This window comes from Asterias amurensis, chromosome 15 (genome assembly GCF_032118995.1).
Source record: "Asterias amurensis chromosome 15, ASM3211899v1".
In the NCBI taxonomy this organism is placed as follows: domain Eukaryota; kingdom Metazoa; phylum Echinodermata; class Asteroidea; order Forcipulatida; family Asteriidae; genus Asterias; species Asterias amurensis.
Genome location: NC_092662.1, coordinates 4,055,777 through 4,080,219, shown reverse-complemented (window position 1 = coordinate 4,080,219; position 24,443 = coordinate 4,055,777). Strand labels below are relative to the sequence as shown.

At 38.8% G+C, this 24,443-nt stretch overlaps 1 protein-coding gene across 2 annotated transcripts in view; it reads left to right on the top strand.

Moving 5' to 3' along the window:
- Positions 1-24,443, top strand: part of LOC139947866 (protein SCAI-like) — a 78,898-nt gene that overhangs the window by 29,719 nt on the left and 24,736 nt on the right. For both annotated transcript variants that reach the window (XR_011787388.1, XM_071945688.1), the window contains exons 4-5: positions 1,801-1,899; positions 23,177-23,273. Coding sequence is in view for 1 of the 2 variants with exons in the window: in XM_071945688.1 (XP_071801789.1) it covers positions 1,801-1,899; positions 23,177-23,273 (196 nt within the window). In the remaining variant the exon portion in view is untranslated. The remainder of the gene's footprint in view (positions 1-1,800; positions 1,900-23,176; positions 23,274-24,443) is intronic.

The window sequence follows — 24,443 nt, the reverse complement described above, 5'->3', positions numbered from 1 at the left end:
TTTAAAACAGTTCCATAGAAAACTGAAAACACTGTTCTCTAAAGTTAAGTGTGATCTGCCATTTTATCCTTTTTTTGCGATTAGAAAGTTGCATTTCTTGTTATTGGATTTTTTTTAATGCAAAATTTTGATCATCATTTCAGTACCAATATCTAGTTTTATGTTTTTAAAAGCAGCTTGTGGTTGATATTGATATCTGAAACAAAAAGTCGCATCCCCTTAAGGTGATCCCCTGGCTGCCGCTTCCCAGGTTGTATCGTAATTTGGGTGTGATCCCTGGCTACACGGCAGTTAATGGTTGTATGGCTTCTGACTGGCACCCCCGAACAAAGATATTGACAACATAGGGACACCGCCAATATAGGGATAGATAGCTCAGTTGGTAGAGCGCCGGCACGTTAATCCGGAGGTCGTTGGTTCGAATCCCACTCTAGTCAATTCTTTGTTCAACCCCAAAAATCATTTCAAAATTTACCCAGTCAGTTTCCCTTGTGGTTTATATTGATAGTTTTATTTTAAGAACAATTTAATGGAAAATAATGATTTTATGATAAAAGACGGAGGCCTTCTTATATAGCGTTCAAATTATATTGTCGCTCAGTGACGCTCGTGGTGCTCCCACATTATAGTATACCCCTTCACGATTAAAAATGTATTGCACTCTGTTCTTTTACTCTTGGAACAACAACATTGATGGAATTACACCCTTTTCAGGCATGTGAAAGCACAACAAACGCGTGCAACAAGGGTGCGCTTTCATTTTTCTCTTGCAACTTTGATGACCAATTGAGCCCAAAGTTTCATAGACTTGTTATTTTATGCATATGTGTTGGGATACACCAACAGTGTGTAATGTTATAATAACATAGAGTTGTGGCTGTTTTTACGGTGCAATGCGAAGATGCAGCTTGACAAAGCATTCTTATGATGAATTCTGAATCCATTTCTTAACATCCCCTAAGTAGTACACAGCAATATGTCAAATGAGTCTGTGGATATTCCCAAATGAATGAGTTCTATTAGTACTCTAGGTTCTCAATCGTAATTACCTGCATCCATGTTGAGATCATGTCTCCGACTACCCCTACGAGGTCATTATGTTAAAGGAACACGTTGCCTTGGATCGGTCGAGTTGGTATTTGAAAAGTGTTTGTAACTGGAGAAAGGATGAGAAAAGATAGATTTGTGGTCAAAAGTCCCGAATCTTCACTAAAGAGTCTGTTCTCTGACTTAAACTATCTCCCACCTTGTTTTTGTAAAAGATTCATTAGTCTATCTAATTTTGAGTCCTTTTCAAACAACGAAAAAATGTAGGCATACTTGCAACATTATCGAGTACAATGTCAGTTTGCTCAGCTGTAAATTGTCTTACTAAAGTGATTTTTGTTGTAAGCTGAAAGTTGCCATGGTTTTGTTGCATATCATAATGTTATCTTTCAGTTTGGAAAGACATTAATTTTCTAGTTGAACTGCTTATCAAAAGTTTAAGTGTAGATTCGTAACAAATCTACAGTTGAGTGTAGATTTATGAAAATAATCTGCACTTTCATCAATAGTAGAGTGCATCACAGAAATAGTTTAATCATTGTGAAACATTGTCCTTCCAGATAGATAGATAGAGCAAAGCCTTCACGGAGGCGTATCCCAGTCTAGAGCACATGCTTAATACCAGATTGCTCATAGTAATCGGAAGTGGTCTTAGAAATCGGATGTCAGAGAGGCGTTTTCGTCGAAAAAGCAATCACTTTTTAAAAGTCGAATAACTGATAATATTTCTGCCTTTCTGTTTTTTTCTTCCAGCTTAAGAACAAGTGAAACCAATTATCTGAATGAGGCATTCTCCTTCTACTCAGCCATACGCTCCAGAGCGTACTATTCCAAAGTAAACCGAGAAAAAGGGTAAGTTTACATTATTCCTAAATAAATCAAGAAAAGGGGTAAGTGTGTATAGTCCCTAGGTACTCTCTGTGGGAAGCAGCTAAACTCTTTTCTCCATGATCAACCAATTTGAGTTTGTATAGGATTCGTAACTGCATCAATCCTGCTAAGTGAACCAATATGAGTTCGTGTAGGACCTCACTCTACCCAAATCAACCAAGAATGATGAGTTTATGTATAGGATGTATAGGATCCAAGATGATGTCATTGACCACCATCTTTTATGAACGTGCACCAGAAAGGCTATCATTGGCTGAGAGTTGTGCGCAGCGTGGCGTCTGTGAGCGTGTGTGTGTATGTGCCATATAAATCAAACCCATACATGTAGGTACCTATTATCATCAAGGAACGCTGCATGCTTTGTTGATGCACCTGTTAGACGCACATATGACCTAGCCTACATTAATACCACTTTCATAGCAAGATAATGGTTATTCCATACGGCCTAGAGGTGAGAAATATATTGTACAAGTAATCGATAAATTCTGAGAATTGATGATCAACATATTGATCCCTTTTAAAAGGTATTGTATCAGTATAAATAATGTTATTAGACTTGTGATAAAGTACCACAAAGAATTTCATTCAAAGCAAACAACAAACTATTTAAAGGAAAAATTATTTTGCTGAAAAAGGGTCTTAAAGTTACTTCCCAAATGTTCACGTTTTCTATTTCATGGTTTCTTTCACAAAATCAAATAAAAACTGCAAAGTACAGTTCACACAACACAGTAGCAGTAATTAGTATCAGTATGTATGCACAAAAATAAACCATCTAACACTAATTTTAAGCGTTAAAACATTACGGTTTTTATTCCCATCTAAAAACTAATTGGTTCTCGAAAGCTTGGGCTGTCCTTGTAACTAACTACGGGTGAAATTTAATTAAGCAAAGTGTTTGAGCTCACTGCAAATAGAACAAAGTAAACCTATCTTGTAATGAATTAAACTGAAGAATAAAAGACCCATGCAGGCAACTGTTATCATCAAATAAAGCGTATGGGTGATTGTTGACCGCTCTAATTTATACAGTGCTCAATTTCAATAGAGCTGCTGTAGAGCACAAAATGTAGCTAAGCAACACAAAGGCATACAAATGCAATGGAGAAGGTTTGCCAATTGTTTAAGTCTGGTTTTTGATTAACATCCATCACATCCAAAGTCTTAATATCTACTTCAACAACAAGCTCAGATATAAAGAGACATTGGCAATTTTATCTGTTGCCCCGGTCTCGGCTTTGGTTCCCCTTCCAAAGTTCCCCTCACTTTGACACTATCCAGTGGAAACGCCCTCTGCAGAATGAAAATGGCCTTGCCCTCTTAGAGATTTCATTTCCGGGCCTGATGAAACAACTGCATGAAGTTGGGTCTAGTTAGTGTAGTATATGCATGCCTGATGCCTTACGGAGGCAACAATTAGGCAGCTTTGACACTATCCAGTGGAAATTCCCTCTGCAGAATGAAAATGGCCTTGCCCTCTTAGAGATTTCATTTCCGGGCCTGAAGTTGGGTCTAGTTTATATCAGTGTAGTATAGTATGCAGGCCTGATACTTCACGGAGGCAACAAAGGCAGATGCCTCTATACCCCCTGTTCATTGCCTTGGTGCCCTTGACATTTCCAATAGAAGTTTACAATTTCCTCATATAGTGCTCTTTATCAAGGAGAAAACGCCTTGGTGCTCTTGCCCTTTCAAAATCGCAGCAGTAGGCCTGAGTATGTATACCTTCACTCATTCATCATTTTGAGGGTTGCCAGCCTTGGCTTTTCCTTTTTCCCAAGCAAGGTAATTATTCTATACGTGTATAGAACATTCCATTAGTAAATCAAATGTACTACCGCAGGAATTTTCTTAAGTGGGCACAATAGTACAGACTTATATTGGGTGCATTTTCCTCCGTTATAGCTCTGTGGAGAAAGTTCAAGGCCTAAAGATGAGAATCTTGTTTGATAAATGCATGTTTGCATCCATCTTGTGGAAATCTTGAAGCATATTGCTGTAAAAGGTTTTTCTTTTTGACATCCTGTGAAATAATCTTTTCCTGTTTGAGGAGAGCCATTTGTGAAAGGGATTTGTGGTTGTCTTCCTCGTGGGCTTTACTGTGATTAAAAAAACTTTAATTCCAACTGCATTTACATTAAACTAAGTAATACTGTCTGAAGATGGAAAAATAGCGATCATGCAAAATGCGATTGCTCAGAGCAAGGCTGTAAATTTACACTGTAGTGCATTTTGGCGACCCTCATTCTCAAAAAAACAAAACTACACTAACAAATTAATAAATACAAAAATTCACTTCAAGTTTTAATTTATTTCAATATTATGTTTTGTATCATACACCAATCAAAATTATATTCATAACAAGTTGCTGCAGGTATTTTTTTCTTACAAGAGTTTTGCATAATATAGAATTCTAAAAAAAGGATAAATTTGATGTAAAAAAAATATTGTTTTTCTCTTTTCCAACACGCGACTTATTAACATGTTGGACCATATATTAAGGATAGCTAGATGGTTAGACCAGACCCATGTATTGGGAATCTTCCTGCCCATCAAACCACACTTTGTTGTAAAGAACCCATCAAATAAAAGATCAGCTTTTCTTCAAATGATCTTCAAGATAGCCCCTGAATGCAAGTTTACTGCCCTCAAAAAAGAAAAGAAATAAGTGTTGCCACTTTGCAGTGCTGTTTTCTTGTGCTTAAGAATTATAATTTGATTTGCTGCTCTAAGAAAAAGAAGTCTGACAAACATGTTGGACATTTATTGATATAGCTAGTCCTATCATCAAATACACTTCTCTTCATAAAGTAGTGCCAAGGAGGAGCCTTCTTTGCATCTAAGCAGACGGGCAAAGCTCACAGCCGACAAATCAATGAACACATGAATAAACGTGGGTCAGAGATATATATGAGGCTGCCTAGCCTAACCGTTTTTTCTCCCGTTTGTTTTGTGTGTGACGAGAGTGTGTTGGTAAGGACGGAACCGGACACTGCGTTTGCATTACAGCGCCAATCTTGAAAAACCATCTGCTCCAGAAACCTAGATCCATCACAAGCCATTTATCGCGATGACGAGGGATTGTATTCGAGGGATTGTACGTGGCATAATCTTTGCTGGCGTACTCTTTCCCCATGATCGTACTGGATTTATGTTGCGACACACGGAGACACATACAGGTCGTGACTGCCCCGTTGTGTGGTCAATCAATGCCATTATCTCCAAACATTTTATGTTCACACTGTCACATGTACCCCCAAAATATGATGTTAAAATTATTTGTAAGGCTCTTTTCAAGTAAATTCATCATGGGGATTTTTCACGCACCGCTTTGTAAAATTACTGATAGACTGTTCAAACATTTTGACAGCTGATGAATGATAGGCTGCTGGATGCTTAACCTACATGGAATATTTATTGGTTTGTAAGTTGACATGTGCAATGAAAGTAATATAACATTTAACATGTATCAGTGCAATTCAACCCATCGGTTGTCACTCTGTATACCCTTTGAATGTTTTTTTTTTTTTAATGAAATAAACCAATAAATTTAATATAACAAATATTTACTCCATTTGATGTCTATGAGGTTGGAACGTGTGCACAATTACCCTTCCTGTAATGCCATCCATGTTTCTAAAATTTCCTCCCCTCCCTACTTTTTGTGCTCAAGCAGCTCATAAATTGGGCCCTGGTGTGTACAAGTACTGCATACTTTTGTATCTATCTTTCGATGCTGTTTGTCATTCTGGACAAAAATCTAATCTAGGATGGTTAGAAAAACAAAACCATGCTCTCTAGCTTCCAGACATCTAAAAGTAATTCATGAAAGAAAAAAACCCACCAGCAGTTCCTTTAAATTTTTTACCCTCATCAAGAATAACTCGGGGCAGATCGTATTGAAACAAACTGTGATTTTGCCCTCATTCTACCAACTAAATCGATAGTCAAAATGGATACCAACTTGTAAAGTGGACCTCTAGGCCTTGCATTTTCTGTTTATGGTATCTACTTTACGGCCACAGCATTCATCGTTTTTGAAAATCCACTTTGTCAAACTTCTTCAGTCAACGTCAAAAGGTGTTTCTCTCTTTTTTTTCTCTCGGTCCCCGTGCCATGAATCAAAGGCATAGTTACAAATGTAGATGACAACGTTCCTTGGAGCCCAACGGGTACATAATCAGAGATTTCCCGCACAATTTAAGGTGCCAAAGAGTGGGAATTTCCTCTCTGAGGCGCTGAGCTGTTGACAGTTCTCTTCAGATGAAAAGTTGTGGATCCATTACTTGTCAGAGAGGCAGCGCTTTTTACCTCCCGGCGTTTTGTCCAATCAGTAGCTCTCGGAACAGTTGAAGGTGTGTTTGAGCACAAGCATTCTCATTCATGTACAAGTACATGTATGTCGTGTTAAAGTTCTTTACAATTATTGACACATGAGACTGGCATCGTGTAAAGCCGTTAAATCAGAAAATATTTCTTAAATAAATTTGATTTGCTAAGCACAAGTTAGCATGGAGCCAAAAAGCAATGTACTTGACAGGGTGTTTTGGCTAACAACCCATTTCTGATATGAGCAAGTCATTCCTCCGCTTAGTGTTCTGTTTACCATTGGGCCAATTTCATAGATCTGCAAAAAATAATGCTTAATAATTTGCTGCTAAGCAAAAGTGGGCAGGATACCAGTTCAAACTGATGTGACTTACTATTTCTGCTGGTAACCTTAGTCTAGTAGGCACAATTTTGTTGCTACTTTTAGTGTTTTTTTAAGCAGCTGCATGAAATTGAGGCATGGTTTGCACTGTGTACGTGTAAAAATAGTCACCAGTGAGTGCACAATACAGTTTCCACATCTTCTACATGCACCACAGGCCTTCTCAGATGGATCACCAATAACGCGCTTAATAGAAGAAGTTATAATCTATTCACTCTAGTACGAAGGTACTGCACGAATGCGTGCCCTCATGTTCGAGCAAAACAATTTCCGATACAGAGCAATGACAATAACTGCAGGGGTCAATGTCATGTGGGAGTCAATTCAGCTCATTACTTGACTCACTCTGTCGGACACGAGTGTGATTGGCTTGAAAGACTGGCCTTAGCAATTATGATTATGTACGGGGTTAATGAAGAAATCTTCATTTCTTATGTCTTAGTCTCTGAGGACATGATGTTATGTACGGTTTAATCCCCCGTCCATTCAAACGAGAAGGGGCCCACCTTACTACTTCAAGTGACCATCTTTACTCATTCTTGTTTTGCCATTTTCACCACATTGCTCTGGAGACTTGCCATTTAAGGAAATGATAATCAAAATTGTACAATTTGGGGTCATTTAAGATGTTTCCTTTACACCTCTTTATATTAAGAAATCACATTTTTGAGTTTGTAGATGGACTTGGTGTGCATTTAGATGAGCCTTGATTTCTTGTCAGTTTGGAGGATGCGTAAATTTTGCTTAAATCATAAACTTGATTTGTTGTCGTCTCGCTCAGTTCATTGTAGCCAGGGGAAACACTGGTCCTGTGTTTTGCAATATTGAATCAATTAGGATATTTTATGCAAGAAAAAGCTTTCGTTCATTGATAAAGAGTAGACATTTACGTGTATCTAATGACTGTCAGTGATTTATTCAGTTTGTGGTATCACCAACATGACCAGGCGTACATTTCTTCTGCATGATTTCGGAATGAAAATGAACAATAGTGCATAAATGAGTATTGTGTATTGGGTACTGTTTTGTGTCCATGATGTAACATTTTTAATGGGATGTCTGTTCTGAAATCCTTTGCACGGTTGTCTTGTCTTGTCTTGTCTTTACTGCACAAACCGTCGCCACTGGGCTATATAAACGTGCGGACTCTCATGCATGCATATATTTTGTATTTTTGAGACCAACCACATTTTTTGAGACCAACCACATTTGTGTTTATGGGACTGCTTATATTTTATAAACATTTGAACAGTGTCTGAAGACTTGTTTTCACTTCTTTGGAAGGTGGATTCAAACTTCGTAGTGTCTTTTTGTGATGGAACCGCTCAGTATGTATACAGACTTTGACTATTATCCTTTTTTAGTGGTACAGGTGTATACAGACAAATTTACCCAAATGTAAAAGTGTCATAGTCTTGTGTCTGCCATATCTCAAAATGGCTTGTGAAATTGGGCAAAGTTGCCTATTAAACTGCCTCACCTACATGTAGCTCCAACATTCATGTAATGCTCATAATTCTTGCATTCTTGGCTTACACAGCCAATGCAGAAATCTGGCGCTTACCATGTAAGCGGAATATGGTGACCGTGTGTAGAACTTTGTTAGACAGAGCCATTAGACAGAGTGCACTGTTTGGTTTGGGGTATAAACAGACAAATTTACTCAAACCAAATAATAGTGTCGTAGTCTTGTGTTCGCCAAACGGCTTTAAATGGAATTGGACCAAGGTTGCTTTATAGACCACCTCACTTAGTAGCACCAACATTTACGTCGAGCGTAATGTGCCATGACGGCGCGGGTGCCAAGACACGAATTGCGCTTCTTGTTTCTTAATCCCCCCAATGTTCAATCATGTTATGGAGGTCAGATCATCCGGCCGAGAAATTGTCGCAGCGATGACACACCGAGTCTCTCCAACTGTGACAATTGCATGCCTGGCAGATAATATGGATAATGCTCATGTGTGGAAAGGTGTTCCTGCTCTCAACCCTTTTATCTCCCTGCTTGGGGTGGGGAGGGGGGGGGGGCCTTTTCACAGTTTTTAGCTAGCAGTTCGTGATTTGGGAATCATAGGGGTCTGCATCATACACATGAGACTTGGAGGACGGTCTGTTCTGAATCTGTCAGGGCCTTGTCACTCGAGGCAACTTCATGGCAACCAACGGCAGTTCCATTCCCAAGGTTTGCATGAAAAAAGGCTTAGTAAATATTTTGATGGGATTCAAAACCCACAACCCCTACATTCTAGAGCTTGGACCAATATCAAGGTTCTGATTGCACAGTCTTAGGGATAAAGGTGCCAGGGGGATTTTGGAGGAAGGAAACCTTGACTGATTGAATGACTTGATCGAGACTTGTGCACTGCTGTAAAGCAAGACACTGGGATAATTAAAGTCTGTCTGAGCATGGAGGTAGGAATAGTCAGTCTGAGAGATTACTCATGAAGCCACCAAAACAATCTTGAATGATTGTTGCTGTACCCGCTGCTACAAAACATAGGATTCGAACTGCCTCTATCTACCTAGTGAGTTGGTATGACACTGCTCTAGAATTGCAAAGGTTTTGGGTTCGAATCCCACAGAACTCGGGAAAGTAATGAGTAATTACTAAATTAATAATCTTGAATGAGTGCAGAGTCGGAGCATGTTCAAACAAGCTTCAATGAGAATAGTCATCATAGGAACCGTATAGACTGTATGATGGGTATGCCTCCACATCATATAATTGCAGGCTCATGAGTAATGAATAAAGCTGTGAAATTACACATTATGTGAAAAAAAGGTGAGTTTGGCCTTGACAATTAACATAATCACTGAACATAAGTTGTGCCACACACTGCTATTAAAAATGTGTATGATTGATATTGTTGAATGGAAAGATACCATATTGCCAAGGCCTATGGTCAATGACTGTAGGAGGAAAACCTGACGTGTACACGACAAGCTGTTGTATTGATTGTACGTCATTAAAGAAATGATTATAAATGAAATTAACGCTTAGCTGGTAATAAGCAAAGCTTTGTACCACATCACGCACAATGTAGCAATAAAAATGCTGCTTAAACTCATCTGACTAAAGAGGGTCTGCACAGTTGCGTTTGCCAGTGCATATAGGGTGCTGTATACTTGTTCAATGTATATAGACCAATCCGACGAAACAAAATGGGTTCTGCCTCATTGAACAAATTAACAACTGTGGTGTCTTTATTTATGCACTGAAGACACCGTAATTGGCGCGCGGTGCTCAACACTTGCCCGCCCGGTGCTTGCCTGAATTGGTGTATTGCCTACTTGGTTCTATGTATCTCTATGAAATTCAATCTAACCCCCTTTGTCCTTCCAGTAGATAATAAACACAGGTACAAGATTGGTGGTTAACAAGAATATATGGTAACAGTCTGGGCCCAGTTTCATGGGGATAGAGAATATTCATTTGGTTTTACCCGTATACAAGAATATATGGTTAACAGTCTGGGCCCAGTTTCATGGGGATAGAGAATATTCATTTGGTTTTACCCGTATACATGTACACCGATGTGTGTTAACTCTGTACGAAAATCACAGGCATATTACTCAGGATGGGATTCGAACCCACAACCTTTGCAACTCTGTGTCTTACCAACTAGACCAGCGAGAGAAAAGAGGTTATTAAGAAACAGTTGAGATTCAGCTTTTATGAGGTGATGAAAATCTAGGCTAAATACAGTGTGTCTGCCCGATCGGCAAAAGGAGTCTGGACAAGAGGATAGTAACACGATCCTGTCCATCAAATTTGACTTTAATGGAACAGCTGCTTCTCAAACTCATTTTGTTCCCCATTTTGAAATAACTGCAGACCTTTTCCTGTCATCTGCCAAACAAGATTTGTCTTCGATCTGCTGTGATGGGGTAAAAATTGTCCTGGATTCATCTGGCACATGATATATTAGTGGATTTTGAAGAGCCTGGGCTTGATTATGAGAGAGAGAGAGAGAGAGAGAGAGAGCGAGTTTATATCACTGGCGCAATCTCACTCGTTCAGTCCATTCATCAATAACCTCTCAGCAGTATACCCCGCGTTATTACACTACTACAGCGTCAATTTAAAGGAAGGGTTTCCCAAGACTTGCAAACTGGAAATTGTCTTGGGAACTTGCCAGTTCTATTTAGGATAATAAGCCATTAGTAAATTAGATTTTAATAGAAAGTCTAGAGTGGAATCCCCCCGGAGAACTCTCATTCAGAATAGAATTCGTAGAAGTTAAAGATGGTGTTGCTAGAACACTCAACTTGATTGGGGGCAAATTGTTTGCTTTTGTAACAACTATTACGCAGTGGCTGATTAACCGGCTACAGCTAATGCCTACTGCTAGATTACCCCCGTTATCATGTGTTGTAGTATAGGATGTTCTTAGTAACACTGTTAGCAGCAGTCATAGCCAGAGCTGTATCCTCCATTTTATTAACAGCGAAAGAAATTGTGAATACCTACCTACATGTATATTTGGTTTGTGGGAACACCATCTGGTATCAACTTGCCAGGTAGAGTTTGTTCTTTAGAGAACTGTCTTGCTTAAAATTCTACTACTACGGCGGAGTATATTTTTTGGAATTGGGGAGTATTCTCAATTTTGAAAAGAACTGTCCTACTTTTTAACTACTTACCTGGGCGAAAGGTAGCAAATTGGCCGGGGCTGCTACTTTTGCTTTAGTGGATCGAGTGACTTCTCGTTATTAACTTTACTAAAGCGGAGCGAGTTCTTAATTGGCCTTAATACCAACCTTATTTTGACTCCTGATGAATGTGTAATATTAAAAGGGCACCAGACTTTGCTGAGTTTCAGGTTGCTGTGGAAAAAAACTTGCCTGAACCACTTGGGGCCTCTGTTCCAAATCTAGGTTTATTCTACAGCCGCGACTTGGACTACATCATCAACTTGGGAGGAAATTGTTTAGCAAGGTACTTCATCATCAAACATAGCCTGGACTCGATGTCACTATGCAAATAGATTCTTGAGATGAGTTGCCAATATCACCATAGTGTTTTCTATTTTGATGTCACACTTTGCTTTGCAATTAAGATTGATACACTGTTGAGATCAATCTTAGCTCTTCATTGAAAACGGCCCCCTGGAGCAAAAGCCTGAGCTGAGGTTTTGTAAGAATCCCTCATTAGTCAGACTGATTTTCAGTCTGAGAAATTAAATGGGGCAATACGTACGACCAGACACAATTTGAACTCACAAGTTGCTTTATTACTGCCAAGGAGAAAAAAAAAATACTTCAAAATTTGTCCATCAAACAACCACTTAACGCCAGAGGCTGTGTTAAGATTTGTAGGATGCGTTATCAGGGCTCGTCGAAACACGCATTCGTAATGAATTGAGTGTGTTGACCGGTTTAAGTGGTAACTCGCTCAGAATGCTCATTGTGTGCCGTGTAGCACACATGCACGTTGTAGGTCTTATGTCCAGGGCCCAATTTCATAGAGCTGCTAAGCACACAAATTTGCTTAGCATGAAATTTCTTCCTTGATAAAAACAGAATTACCAACCAATTTTCCATTTGTTGCATATTGCTTGTTACTGGTATTCAGCTGTTGTTTGCTTCTCCTGAAAATCTTGTGGAAATTTGGTTGGTAATCCCGTTTTTATCAAGGAAGAAATTTCATGCTTAGCAAATTTTTATGCTAAGCAGCTCTATGAAATTGGGCCCTGGTTACAAACAGGAACAACAGGCGCTGGAATCAATGATCCAACTTCACTCTTTACTGGAGATGTCTGTGTAACCCTGAACTGCAGACCTTTGTTCATATCTTGCCTGACATGTTCCAATTTCAATAAACTGAATCTAGACCACAATTGTTTCCATTGTTCTTGGCACTTAAATGAGTGTGAGATTCCAGGGCCATCTATCAGAAGTGCTTTAGAGCTTTGGGACAGCCGAGTCACTTCCGTGGAATGAGGACGTCCGTGCAAGTTTTCCCATAAGAGAACTGCTCATGAATCCTAGTAGCTAACACTACCATGTTTGTTGCCTTTCACACCATTTTGTCAAGGTTTCATTTCGGCATCACCTACTCTTCCATAAACAAACAAATTCAGATTGGAATTTTGAAAAATAAATACCGTTGGTGGTACTGTAAACATTTCAAAATGGCCGGATTACATAAACCATCATAAATCAATGAGAATATACACAAGCTGACCATCAAAAGCTTCCCGCCTTTTGCTTTCATAACTTTTTAAACATACACGTACAAATATTGCAGTTAATATTTTGAGTATGCCGTCTGAATTTATGTGATTAGCAGCTTAAGATAACTTAATTTTATTGTTGCAATTAAAATAAGTTATTTTAGTTAGTCTTCAAAATGTTATTTCTCGAAAGTACTTACACATACACGAATGTTCTTATTTTGAGAGTTTAATTGGAGCTTTATAATTCTAGTTGGTATGACACTTCTCTAGAATTGCAATGGTCATGGGTTCAAATCCCATCCGAGTAATATGACTCTGATTTTTTCACAGAGCTCTGGAAAACTGCATATACAGTGCTAACAAACATCAATGTTTATAGGTAAAACCCAAAATGAATAAGCTTTATTATTAGTGAGTTTTCAGGGAAATAGTAGTCTTGGCCCAAGACTATGGTGCTTGATATTGCACCATTGCCAGTATAGTCTAGTTTTTAAGCCGTCCAAAAAACTAAATCATACCATGGCGGGCTTGCTTTGGCGATTTACAACTACGCGTACACTATACTATATCAAGCACCATAGTCTTGGGCCAAGACTAGGGAAAGAGGAGCTCCACGGTCAAGTTCAGTTTATTTTTTGTTGTACCGCTATTTTTATGGAAGGGATTTAAACTGGTTGAAAGTCGGCGCATGGCAGTAAAGCCCCTCTTTAAATGTAGCCCAGCTAATGTGAAAAATGACAGATTGTTGAAAAGTGTGGCTGTCGGTAAACCGTACTCATAACAAATGAAAAGATAATAAGAGTTGAGTCTGATGTTACACTCTTAGAACTAATATAAATGTAGATCGTGTAATATGAGCTCAGTGACTGGATGAAACATAGAATGATTTATACATTCACTGATTAATATTGCCATCGGCTGTAATTGTTAAAACTGTCCGAGTGTCAACATTTTCATTGCTTCTAGCCACGGACAGCTTGATCTTTCAACGCAAATTCATGTGCGTTGATGGTTCCTCTGGCTACATATTCTACTGGTGTTCGGTTGAATGTTTTGAAAAGCAAATAACAAACATTGTTTACTTTTTACAATGTAAATGAAATCATCCAGCTTTTTTCTCAGCGTGGAATTAAAAATGCTTAAATTTGTCTAAAACGTGATCTACAACACCATTTAAGCTGTTTTTCTCGCTTGCTTAAAGGGGGCCATCCAAAGATTCAAAAATTGTTACGGTTGAATAGAGACTAGGATTCAAACCCACGGTTTAGTGGGATGACACCAACAACCAGGGTTCGAACCCACACACCAATGACTTAGATATTAGAATCTTGGTCCACTACGCTAGACTGCTCGGACATGAAACACTACCATGTGAATGGCACCAATAACCAGGATTAAAAATAAAAAATAAACTAATATTTGTTATCCCAGATGCAAATTTCAATCTCAGCAGTCTCATTATACATGCCAGTTTGGTTTCATATTTGTATTATGCAAATGCAACAAGCTATTTTTAGCATCAATTTGCATACCAACAAGGAGGAAAATTCATCTGTAAGTAATCTTCCAAGATTTATGAACATCAACGCTGACTACCCCCCACTCCCTTTCATCCATCCATTGCCCAATTTTGTTCTACAGGCAATCTCTTTGTGCACCATGGATGTTTCTTAGTGCATCACCATGGTAACTGATGAATCCTAGCATAAACTATCTATGAAATTTGTTGTCTTGAATAAATTATAATGAGCGACATTTCCCATGAGGAGGGTTTTAAAGTCTAGACGATTTTGTTTGCTTGTGTATATCGCTAAGAAATGATTGATACAGAAACGATTAATAAACAGATTGCAGTTTATTAAAAGGCACAGCTTTTTCATGTCATTGTGAGAAAAGGGAGTAAAGAGAAAGGCCCTATAAGATGTTTTACCATAAAACTGGGATCAAGCCTGGCTGCGAATGCGAAAGTGATGTGAACTATATTTTCGCTGCAATATTCGCTGCAATGAGCACAATCCAACTGCTGTGAATTATTCGTTGCGAGTTTGTGGCATCAACATTCGTATCGCATTCACATTCGCAGGAAGTATAAACCTGGCTTGCTGGGCTAAAACTAGGACTTTCCCAAAATGTTTTGACCGAGCAAAAATGGTAGCAATCAAAATAAGCAATGGTGACTTGGTGTCTCAATTGCTGTTTCTCAGAGTCGTGCTACATGTAGCTGTTGAGGCTGCGCTGAAAGTCAAGAAATGATTTTGATATTATTATAATTTCAGGTGTCGTCTGAGAATAAACTCTCAATTATCGATCAACAAATGTTTGATATATTTTTTATAATGTCTGGATTGTTTGTATAACATCGAGTTTTGTGCATGCCATGGGATACTAAACTCAGTTTAATGTGGTATAATTTGATTCTGATAAACGGGCAGATGTGGGGGTGTGCATTCAAGCACATTAATGTACGCATTGTGAAGGTAATTTCACCGTCTGGGTACATTACGTGGGCATTGAACGTGGGCATTGTTCGTCACTTCACACAAAGCCCTATTAGAGACTAGTGGTTAATGATTAACGCATGAATATTCTTGACTTGAGGCTTTAACCAATCACCTGCCTCCACCTCACTGCCCATGGCAGACGTTTATTTCTGATAGTAAATATAGAAGGTAGAAGTTAGGATTGTCAATTCCCCCCCCCCCCCCAAAAAAGGAAGACATACCAGTTCTAATCCTCAAGAGAAACATTTCAGTCTGAAATACGTACAAGGTGTAGAACAAAACATTTGAATACCCCGACTTTTATTTTTACGAATTTTATTATAATCCACTAAATAAATCCCACTGGTTCCAACGCTCGGGAGCCACAGCAAGCTGTCATTTCTTGAAATGCACTCCATACTTGAACTCAAGAATGCTCAGAGACACTTGGTTCGTATCCTGTTGTTTTGAAGGAACCTACATTGTTACAAACTAGATTTTCTGTTTAATATTAGTGACCAGCCCCTAACCCAAATTATTCTGGCAAAATTAGCTAATGGAGTTAATGTGTTCTGCGCTTGAAGCAAAAAACAGGCCTGTCTGTTTCATATTTGAAAGGGCTTGGGCACCAAGGCATTTCCTCCTTTGTAAAGAGTACCCTATGAGGAAATCGTAGATTTCAACTTGAGCATTATATATGGGCACCAAGGCAATGACCAGAGTGCATGGAGGCAATCGCTTCAATGCCACTGTGAAATACCAGGCATGTTTAGAAATGACGATGATAGTAGTATCTGCGGAAGGTAGAACTCTTCGGAACAGCAAGGATACTAGACTCTTAAGATTAAAGCTAAGGGAGGAAGACAGACTCAAGAAGTTACCGCCACAAACAAATAATATAAGATCGCTTTTTTTTGCATACCTTAATATTGCAAAATTTTCACAATGTTATGTCTAAAAAAAAAAACTAAAAAAAAACCTGTTCTTCTATTTTTGTAAACCCTTTTCTCTCTCTTCATTTTTTATTTCAATATTAAGATTTATTCTAGCCATACAATTTTGTTGCCAAGGGGCAGATTTCAGTTTATAGACCTGTATACAAGTTAAATATAGCGTGAGTAAATGAATTACTGCATTTATATTGAAAAACGCTTGCGGCACTCTCAAATGCTGACACTGAGAACTTGCGATTCCTATCCTTTTCTGATCATATTATTATGAGACTTGTCGATATATAATTGCTATTGTTATTTTAATTGCCATTGTTAAAGCCATTATACACTTTCGGTAAACAGTATTGTCCAAGTCCCACACTTCGTGTATCACAACTTTTATATAAAATATTAATCCTGTGGAAATTTAGGCTCAATCGGACATCGGAGTCGGGAGAAAATAACGGGAAAACCCACTCCTGTTTTCGCGCGTTTCGCTGTGTCATGACATGTGTTTATAACAAATCCGTAATTCTCGTTAACGAGAATTTATATTGTTTTACCGTTTTCTCAAAAAGTAAAGCATTTCATGGACTAATATTTCAAGAGAAGTCTTTCACCATTACCTTTCTGTAAACCCTGTAAATTATTTGTAAATCTGTGAACTTTTTTTTGTTTTTCTGTACCGAAAGGGTCCAATGGCTTTAAAGGCTGTGTACACTATTGGTAATTGTCAAAGACCAGTCTTCTCACTTGGTGTATCTCAACATATGCATAGGATATAATGAAAAGAAAAAATAATGAAAGAAAAAACATCCTTGTCACACGAAGTTGTGTGCGTTTAGATGGTTGATTTCGAGACCTCAAATTCTAAACTTGAGGTCTCGAAATCAAATTCGTGGAAAATTACTTATTTCTCGAAAACTATGTCACTTCAGAGGGAGCCGTTTCTCACAATGTTTTATACTATCAACCTCTCACCATTACTCATCACCAAGTAAGGTTTTATGACAATAATTATTTTGAGTAATTACCAATAGTGTCCACTGCCTTTAAGCCCCGTTCATACTTCCTGCAAATGCCAATGCAATACGAATTTTGACGTCACAGGACTGGATGCGCAGCGACTGTTTTGCAGGACTTGAACACAAGTCAACCGATGCAAATTTTTACGTTGCGAATTTGTGACATCAAAATTCACTTGGCATTCCCAGGAAGGGCTTTCCTTGTATAGGGGTACAGTATACACACCAATGGCAGAACAAGATGTGGGTGCCTACTGCCTACGTGTACATGTGATCTGACTCAAAACTATGTATGGTTATTTTTTATGGCTTGTTTAATGATGCCCATACATAAGGTATTAAACAAATTGTTGTACAGTCACGTACTGTGTACAAGTAAACTGTACTGTTCAGATACGTGCTCATCTGATCCCATAGCTACTAAACATTGAGTCTTCGTACAGTTGATTTTTGCCACAATTTTTGTTAAATTATTTTATTTCATATGAAAGTCAAAGCCAAAGGCTGATTGATATTGACATTTTGTAAATGGAAATAAAATATAAAATAAAAACTTAAGACACTTGAACATTTAAAATGAGTTAAAAATTACATTTTTATAGTATGGGTCCATCTTTTCATCTTTTCATCTTTTATAACGAGTTTTAAAAAAATTGTTTATTTATAACTGATCAGATAAAATTGACAAGAAAATAAGATAAAACCATGTTGAACACCCCAGCTTGCAGAGTAGGGCTTTCAAAACCAGAGATAAATGTATGTAAGCAGAAATCAAACCTGCAAGCTTCCACGCTTTGCGCTCATTCATCCACAGTTACACTTGGTGTTATTTGACACGCATATAAAGTGATGTGCAATGTCCATGATGAACCAAACAAAATGTACGTAATTACTCCAATGTCCTTTTACACATGTAGTTGTCCAAGGCTATTCATAGAAGTATACACCTTGTAGTGCGTGGGAGAGAAAACACTGAAACAGCTGTCGCAACCGGATGCAGTTTGACCCGCAGCCACTGCCAGACCTGACCACTGCGGTTTACTCCTGTCCGAAATACACAAATGTTTGGGCAGTACTGCGATATGTCAGGGATGTGATTTCTCTGTTTTAAACCGGAAATCAACCCCACCCCACCCCCCCCTTTTTTGTGTTTTTTTTGTGTTGAGATTTCAGTCTTGAAGAAAGACTCTTCTATGGTTGAACAACAGGCCATTAACCATTTTTTGCATTTATACCAACGGTACTTTTGGTTGGTAAGTTGTTTGCAACTATTTTCTCAGGTTTATTTAAAGATAGACAAATGTATGCACTCATTTACATGCAGGCGCTACTGTCTCGAAAGACATGTATCATCATCCAGTAGATATTGGATGAATAAGTACCAAGATCGCAAAACCAGATGGTTTGGTCTGATCCGGAAAGTAATAATACCCAACCAGGGATCAGAGAATTACAGAGACAGAAATCCTTGAGTAAAAGATGCCCTCGGAAGACGGCACCAAGGATGTGATATGGACTCAAGAGGAAGGCCTGGTGAACAGGTGCAAGTGAAGGTATGAGCTGTCACCGGGAGCACTACGCTAACCTCCAACATTGACAAATTAATCCGTCTACGAGATGGCTTTAAATTATTCATACCATCAGCACCTGCTCCCACAGAGTCTTGATGGGCGCTTTCTTGATTGTTTTGAACTTGATTAATAAAAAAAATTCTGTTGATCTGGTGGGGTTTTTATGAGTAGGCCTCTGTCATTTCTGATGTGATTCTGCTTGATATTTTCAATAAGGGGGGAAAAGTACGGATGAACGTTTGTGTGCACTTTGCTGTTCACCATTTAAAGGAACACGTTGCCCTGGATCGGTCGAGTTGGTCTTTGAAAAGCGTTTGTAACCGTTTTTTATAAAATGCATATGGGTAGAAAGATGTTGTAAAAGTAGAATACAATGATCCACACAAACATGCCTGGAAATTGCGTGGTTTTCCTTTTACCTCGTCGACTAACACGTCGGCCATTTATGGGGGTCAAAATTTTGACTCCCATAAATGGCCGACGGTGATAGTTCGCACAGTAGAAGGAAAACCACGCAATTTCGAGGCAAACTTGTGTGGATCATTGTATTCTACTTTTATAACATCTTTCCAACCATATGCATTTACTAAAAAACGGTTACAAACGCTTTTGTTTTGACCAACTCGTCCGATCCAAGGCAACGTGTTCCTTTAATGATATGTGAACAGTGAACTAGGCGCTGGGAAAGTACATAGTAGTGAGAGGAAATCGAGGTCACAGTTTAAGAATCTCAGACAAGTTGACCTACATTGTACTGAGAAAATAGAATAAATTGTTTTGTGAAAATAAGACAACAAGCAAACACTGACAGGAAAACAGGAAGCAGAGGTCTCTCCCCCAGACTTAGACCAGTATTCATGCAGAATTTACCACTTTAAATATAACATTCAAGGCACCTAACACACTTGACTAATGCATTAAACTGCTCACATTGTACAGCAACACGGAACAGACAGTGCATTTGCTTATTTATTACCACTTGGTTTGTTCAAGTTTACATTCAGTAATCGATGTCCCCCCATTTTTTTCCAAAAGGTTATTCTTTAGGGTTGTCACATCAGGGAAATAACTGACACCATGCATCTCCCCCTCCCTCGACAAATAATTACTTGAATCCACAATGGGCCCAGGATTCTAACCCAACCACTCCTGCACTGCTCCTTGAATTATCAGGAAAAATACAGAATCTATGAAATTCTGATGAAAATAGAAACTCTTGGTGTAAAGATAAAGAAGTTCATTCGACTCATATTTCCCAGAGTCAATAGTTTATGTGATCAAATTTGCACGAGTCTCGTGGGTCCAGGCTCCAGCGAGGGAGCTGTGCGTCCTCGCGTTTCACTGCCAGACCCTCTCTAGTTTCCTAGCCGGTCACAACTAGTACTACCTACTCAGCACAGACACTGGCTGCCCCCTACATGAGTCCCAGATCTTAGCTAATGGGTATGGATTTTATAGGGCAGTCTCTTTTGCGGTAATGCGTGAAATCAAATTTGGTAAAGAGGTCCTTATGTCGGGAATACGTATACAGGATCTTGACGGAAAGGTGGGGAACGCTAAGAAGGAAGACTTTGGAGTATGAATGGTTGAAGAAGATTGGGGAATAGGTAGGGGCGGAGAGTTTGGGATGACGAAGGAGGCGGTTAGGGATGAGAGCTGAGCACGACTTATTAATACATGTACATACTTTGCTCTGGTCTGGCATGCAACTCCTTCTGCATGTTTGTGAATCCGAAGTTCGAAACTATCCTAGCACAATGGTGTTATTTCAGTCGGAAATATTTTGTTTTCATGGCACCTGAGATAATACAATGGTTCATCGAACTCAATTCTTCTGATTAAAAATCCTCCATGTGTTTTTCCAATCATTGCCAAGTACTTTTTAAACCGTACTAATCTTTCTTTTCGAGTGATAATTTCTGGAAGAATCTTGTCATCACAAAATACTCTTAAAGACTTCTCTGTGAAGGGTTTGATACCTTTTTTTGATCAAGTTTTTGTGCATGACATGAATCCCAATGCACTGTGAATGAAGATGAGTGGTTTACTAGTAGGAGTGTCAGCTTCATTAGTCGTCAATTTTTTTTGTGTGAAAAAAAACACAGCAGTGTTTCAGGAGAGTGAAGTAAATCTGCTCTAAATGCTAAAATAGTTTTTGTTTCACCGATACAAACATTGTTTTCGGGATTTTTTTATACTAATTTTCTCAAAAACTACAGCACATCAGCAAGTAATGTTTTAACTTAAGGGTCATTAATTATCATTAATCACGCTAAATTACAGTAAATCTGTGGATGTTTGTGATTTGCGTTGTACAAAAAGTACCGAAACCCTTTAAACGCAGTCAAAGTCAGCTCACCAATAACGCTGAATACGGCTAACCATAATAATCCATTTCGCTAATCGTTCACAAGTGCAACAGACTGGGCTGTTCAGATTTTCCCAAATGAAACCACCTGGAGCCTCAACCAAAGGAAGATCCTCAATCCATTATTGACCGCTGGCGCCGGAAAAGCAACTCAAGCAAGCCACCCGCCTTGGGGGGACATGAGAATATTGGGGGAGTGTCCCGTTACCTTTAAGGAAAACAAAATATTTAAGAAATATATTTTTGCGGATGTTTTACGCGGCTCAAAAAGTAATATCGCAAGACTTTGTTTAGACAAGTAAATGTTGTTGGAGTAAACATTTATCCACCACCTTGTTATTGTTCGGTCCTGGTACATGAATGACAGTTTTAAAGCGATTCCTGTTACAGATTTTGAGACATCGGGTTTTGTATTGTGCCACATCTGTCAGAGGAAATGAAAACCAAACTGAGCAGTTAATTTTAAATTAAGATTTGTTTACAGAAGAATTTGGAGAAATATTTCTGCGGATGTTTTGCCTGCTCAAAAAGTTATGGTGGTAGACTTTGTATAGACAAGAAAATATTGTTGGAGTACCCGGTAAATGTTTATCCACAGAGTTGTGGCACGGACACATTTTTGAAGAGCTAGCTTGGAAGGGTCTGTTTACACTGAGATACCTTTGAGGCATATTTACATTGGATGTGTTTCTGTGGACATGAACCAATGTTTATTATGTATCATCAAGTTGCTGTAATTTGACAACTTAAGCTGGATTCATGTGACACATGAAATCATTACATTCTTTAGAGTACCCATTTGTACTCATGGGAGAAGAGAAGAAGCGATATAACAATACATCTTGCTCAAGGACACAAGTGTCATGGCTGGGGTTCAAACCCACACTCCGATAAAATAACAACCAGAACTTGAATTCTAAACCACTCAGCCATTACACCCATTAGCTTAAATCCCGGATGATACTCCTTGCGAATTTCATTGCGTCAGATTGGAAAGGGATCGCGCATCAATTTTGCGTCCCCAAAGTTTGCTTCGCATTCGCAGTAAGAATAAACCAGGCTTTACAAATTTACAGATCTGCCCTCGACCTCCTTATGGAATCACTCGCGAGTGATGTTTGTCTCCAACATTAACTGTGCAGATTTAACAGATAAGCCTACAAGTAGACAGCCTTTGTCAGAAGCAAACTTTTACTCACTGACTCTCTCTCTATATTGAAAGTCGACTGTCACAACTTAAAGTGATCTATAGTTTTACTGACAGGGAAGAAATCGTAAGCTACTTCAGTGCAAATGGCAATGCTGAAAAATTATATGCCACGGCATGCTCCTCAGTACATGTAGTCTGTAGATATTCATCTTTCGTGCAAGAAAGTCAAGGTGGTGGATAGAGTTTAAGTGCAGGATTTGTTAATATCTTAAAAAAACATTGATTTATGAGTGTGACATTCTGACGTTATCAGACTTTGATCTGGAAATGTTGAGGTTTTATGCTGAAAGGTGCTTTTAGAACTGTAGTAGTAGGGATTGTCGCAATATGCTTCATTCCAAGTTGGTTGGTTGCTAATTCAAATGTGATTAATATCTAAAGGCCTTGTCACGCGAGGCAACTTAGGGCAATCAAATGCAGTGCATGCTGCAGGATTACTTTGGTAGCATGTGACGTGTGTCATTTTTCAAACAATGTCTTGCGCTCCCAAAGATTACTATGTAATTGCTTCTCTCCACCCAGGACTACAAATGGGTACCGGGGAGAGAGCTGGGGAGTAATTTGCATCCAGTCCAGGGGGAATAGAAATGTGCTCAGTTGTTTAATGCCAAGGAAACTGAATATAAACACTGGCATGATGAGCTATATGGGCTCGGGACCAGACTACTTACTTTTTGCCATGTTAGAGCAAAAAAAACTTTGAGAATGTCCAAATCCAACTTCCAAACCTTTTTTTCCCTCTCCTAACCTTACCCAATGCAGGCCAGAGTTGATGGTGAAGAAGTTACGCTACTATGCCAGGCTGATTGTAGTATGCTTACTACTGAGGAAACTAGACCATGTGAAAGAGTTAACAAAGGTGAGAATTTCAATCAATCAATCAATCAATCAATCAATCAATCAATCAATCAATCAATCAATCAGAGGGAATTTATATAGCGCCAAAATCAACCAAAGTTGTTCAAAGACGCTCAAGACAGTTGGATGAAATTAATGTTGATACACTTGTTGGAATAGAAAACATTTGAGGAGTTTCTTGAATTTCCCTCTTTATTGAGACCCTGCCCCTTTGAGGATCACGCAGTACACTGAGCCAGTAAGACTCTGAATCATAATCTATAGTCGGCAAAGCATTCTGTTGGAAAAAAAAACACCAACTTTTTGTAGAGAAGACAATGAAGAAATTTCAGTTTTAGAGGTAGGAGGAAAACCCCTTTAGGGAAGCTCAACTTTTAGTCAGGACGGTACTGAAAAACCCAATCCAAATGCAAGGCTCTGGTCTGGGCTCAAAGCGGGGTGTGCAGAGGTGAAAGGCATGGAGAGAAACCAATCCCTACAAATGCAATTGTCTGTGAATGGTTTTCTTGTGGGTAAAGATCTATGAGACATATTGATAGGATAACCAGACTCAAGCTCTGATGTCTCTTTTTGCCGAGTGTGAATTTAAAATATTTATTCATTTATACAATAGCTTTTCAATTCCACTCTTCCTCGTAAAAAAAACCAGCAAATGCAAAAAAAGGAAATTGTTACAGTTGAGTAAAAAACATTTGGTGAATTTTCAAGACCATGGGATTGACCCTTAGGTGCACTTGCTGATGTTTTTTTGGACAGAGTAATGAACTTTAGATGAGCTTCTCAAATGGACGCTGGCACTCCATAAAAAGCCATTTTACAAGTGGGGTACCCCTGCTGTAAAATAAGCTTTTAGGATGAACGTCTACCGCCAGAGGATACATCAAGCGCAAATGAATGCGTCTATCTGTTGCATTCCCAATCTGCCTCACATGTAATTCACAATTTAGAAAACGAGTCACAGAACTAAGGCATAAAAGTTGTCTCGGGTTACGTGGAGTGACCGTAAAAAGCTCTAATTTGAAAATTTGAATCACATGGGAGAGTTAAGTGCCCCATTCTCAGACCAGACAGTGTCAACTCGCGCTTGGTTTTTATTGTTTTTTCTTCAATGTAGAGTAATTGTACAGGGGTCCTGTGCTGTATAATTGGAACGGCTGGTGATTTGTGTCCG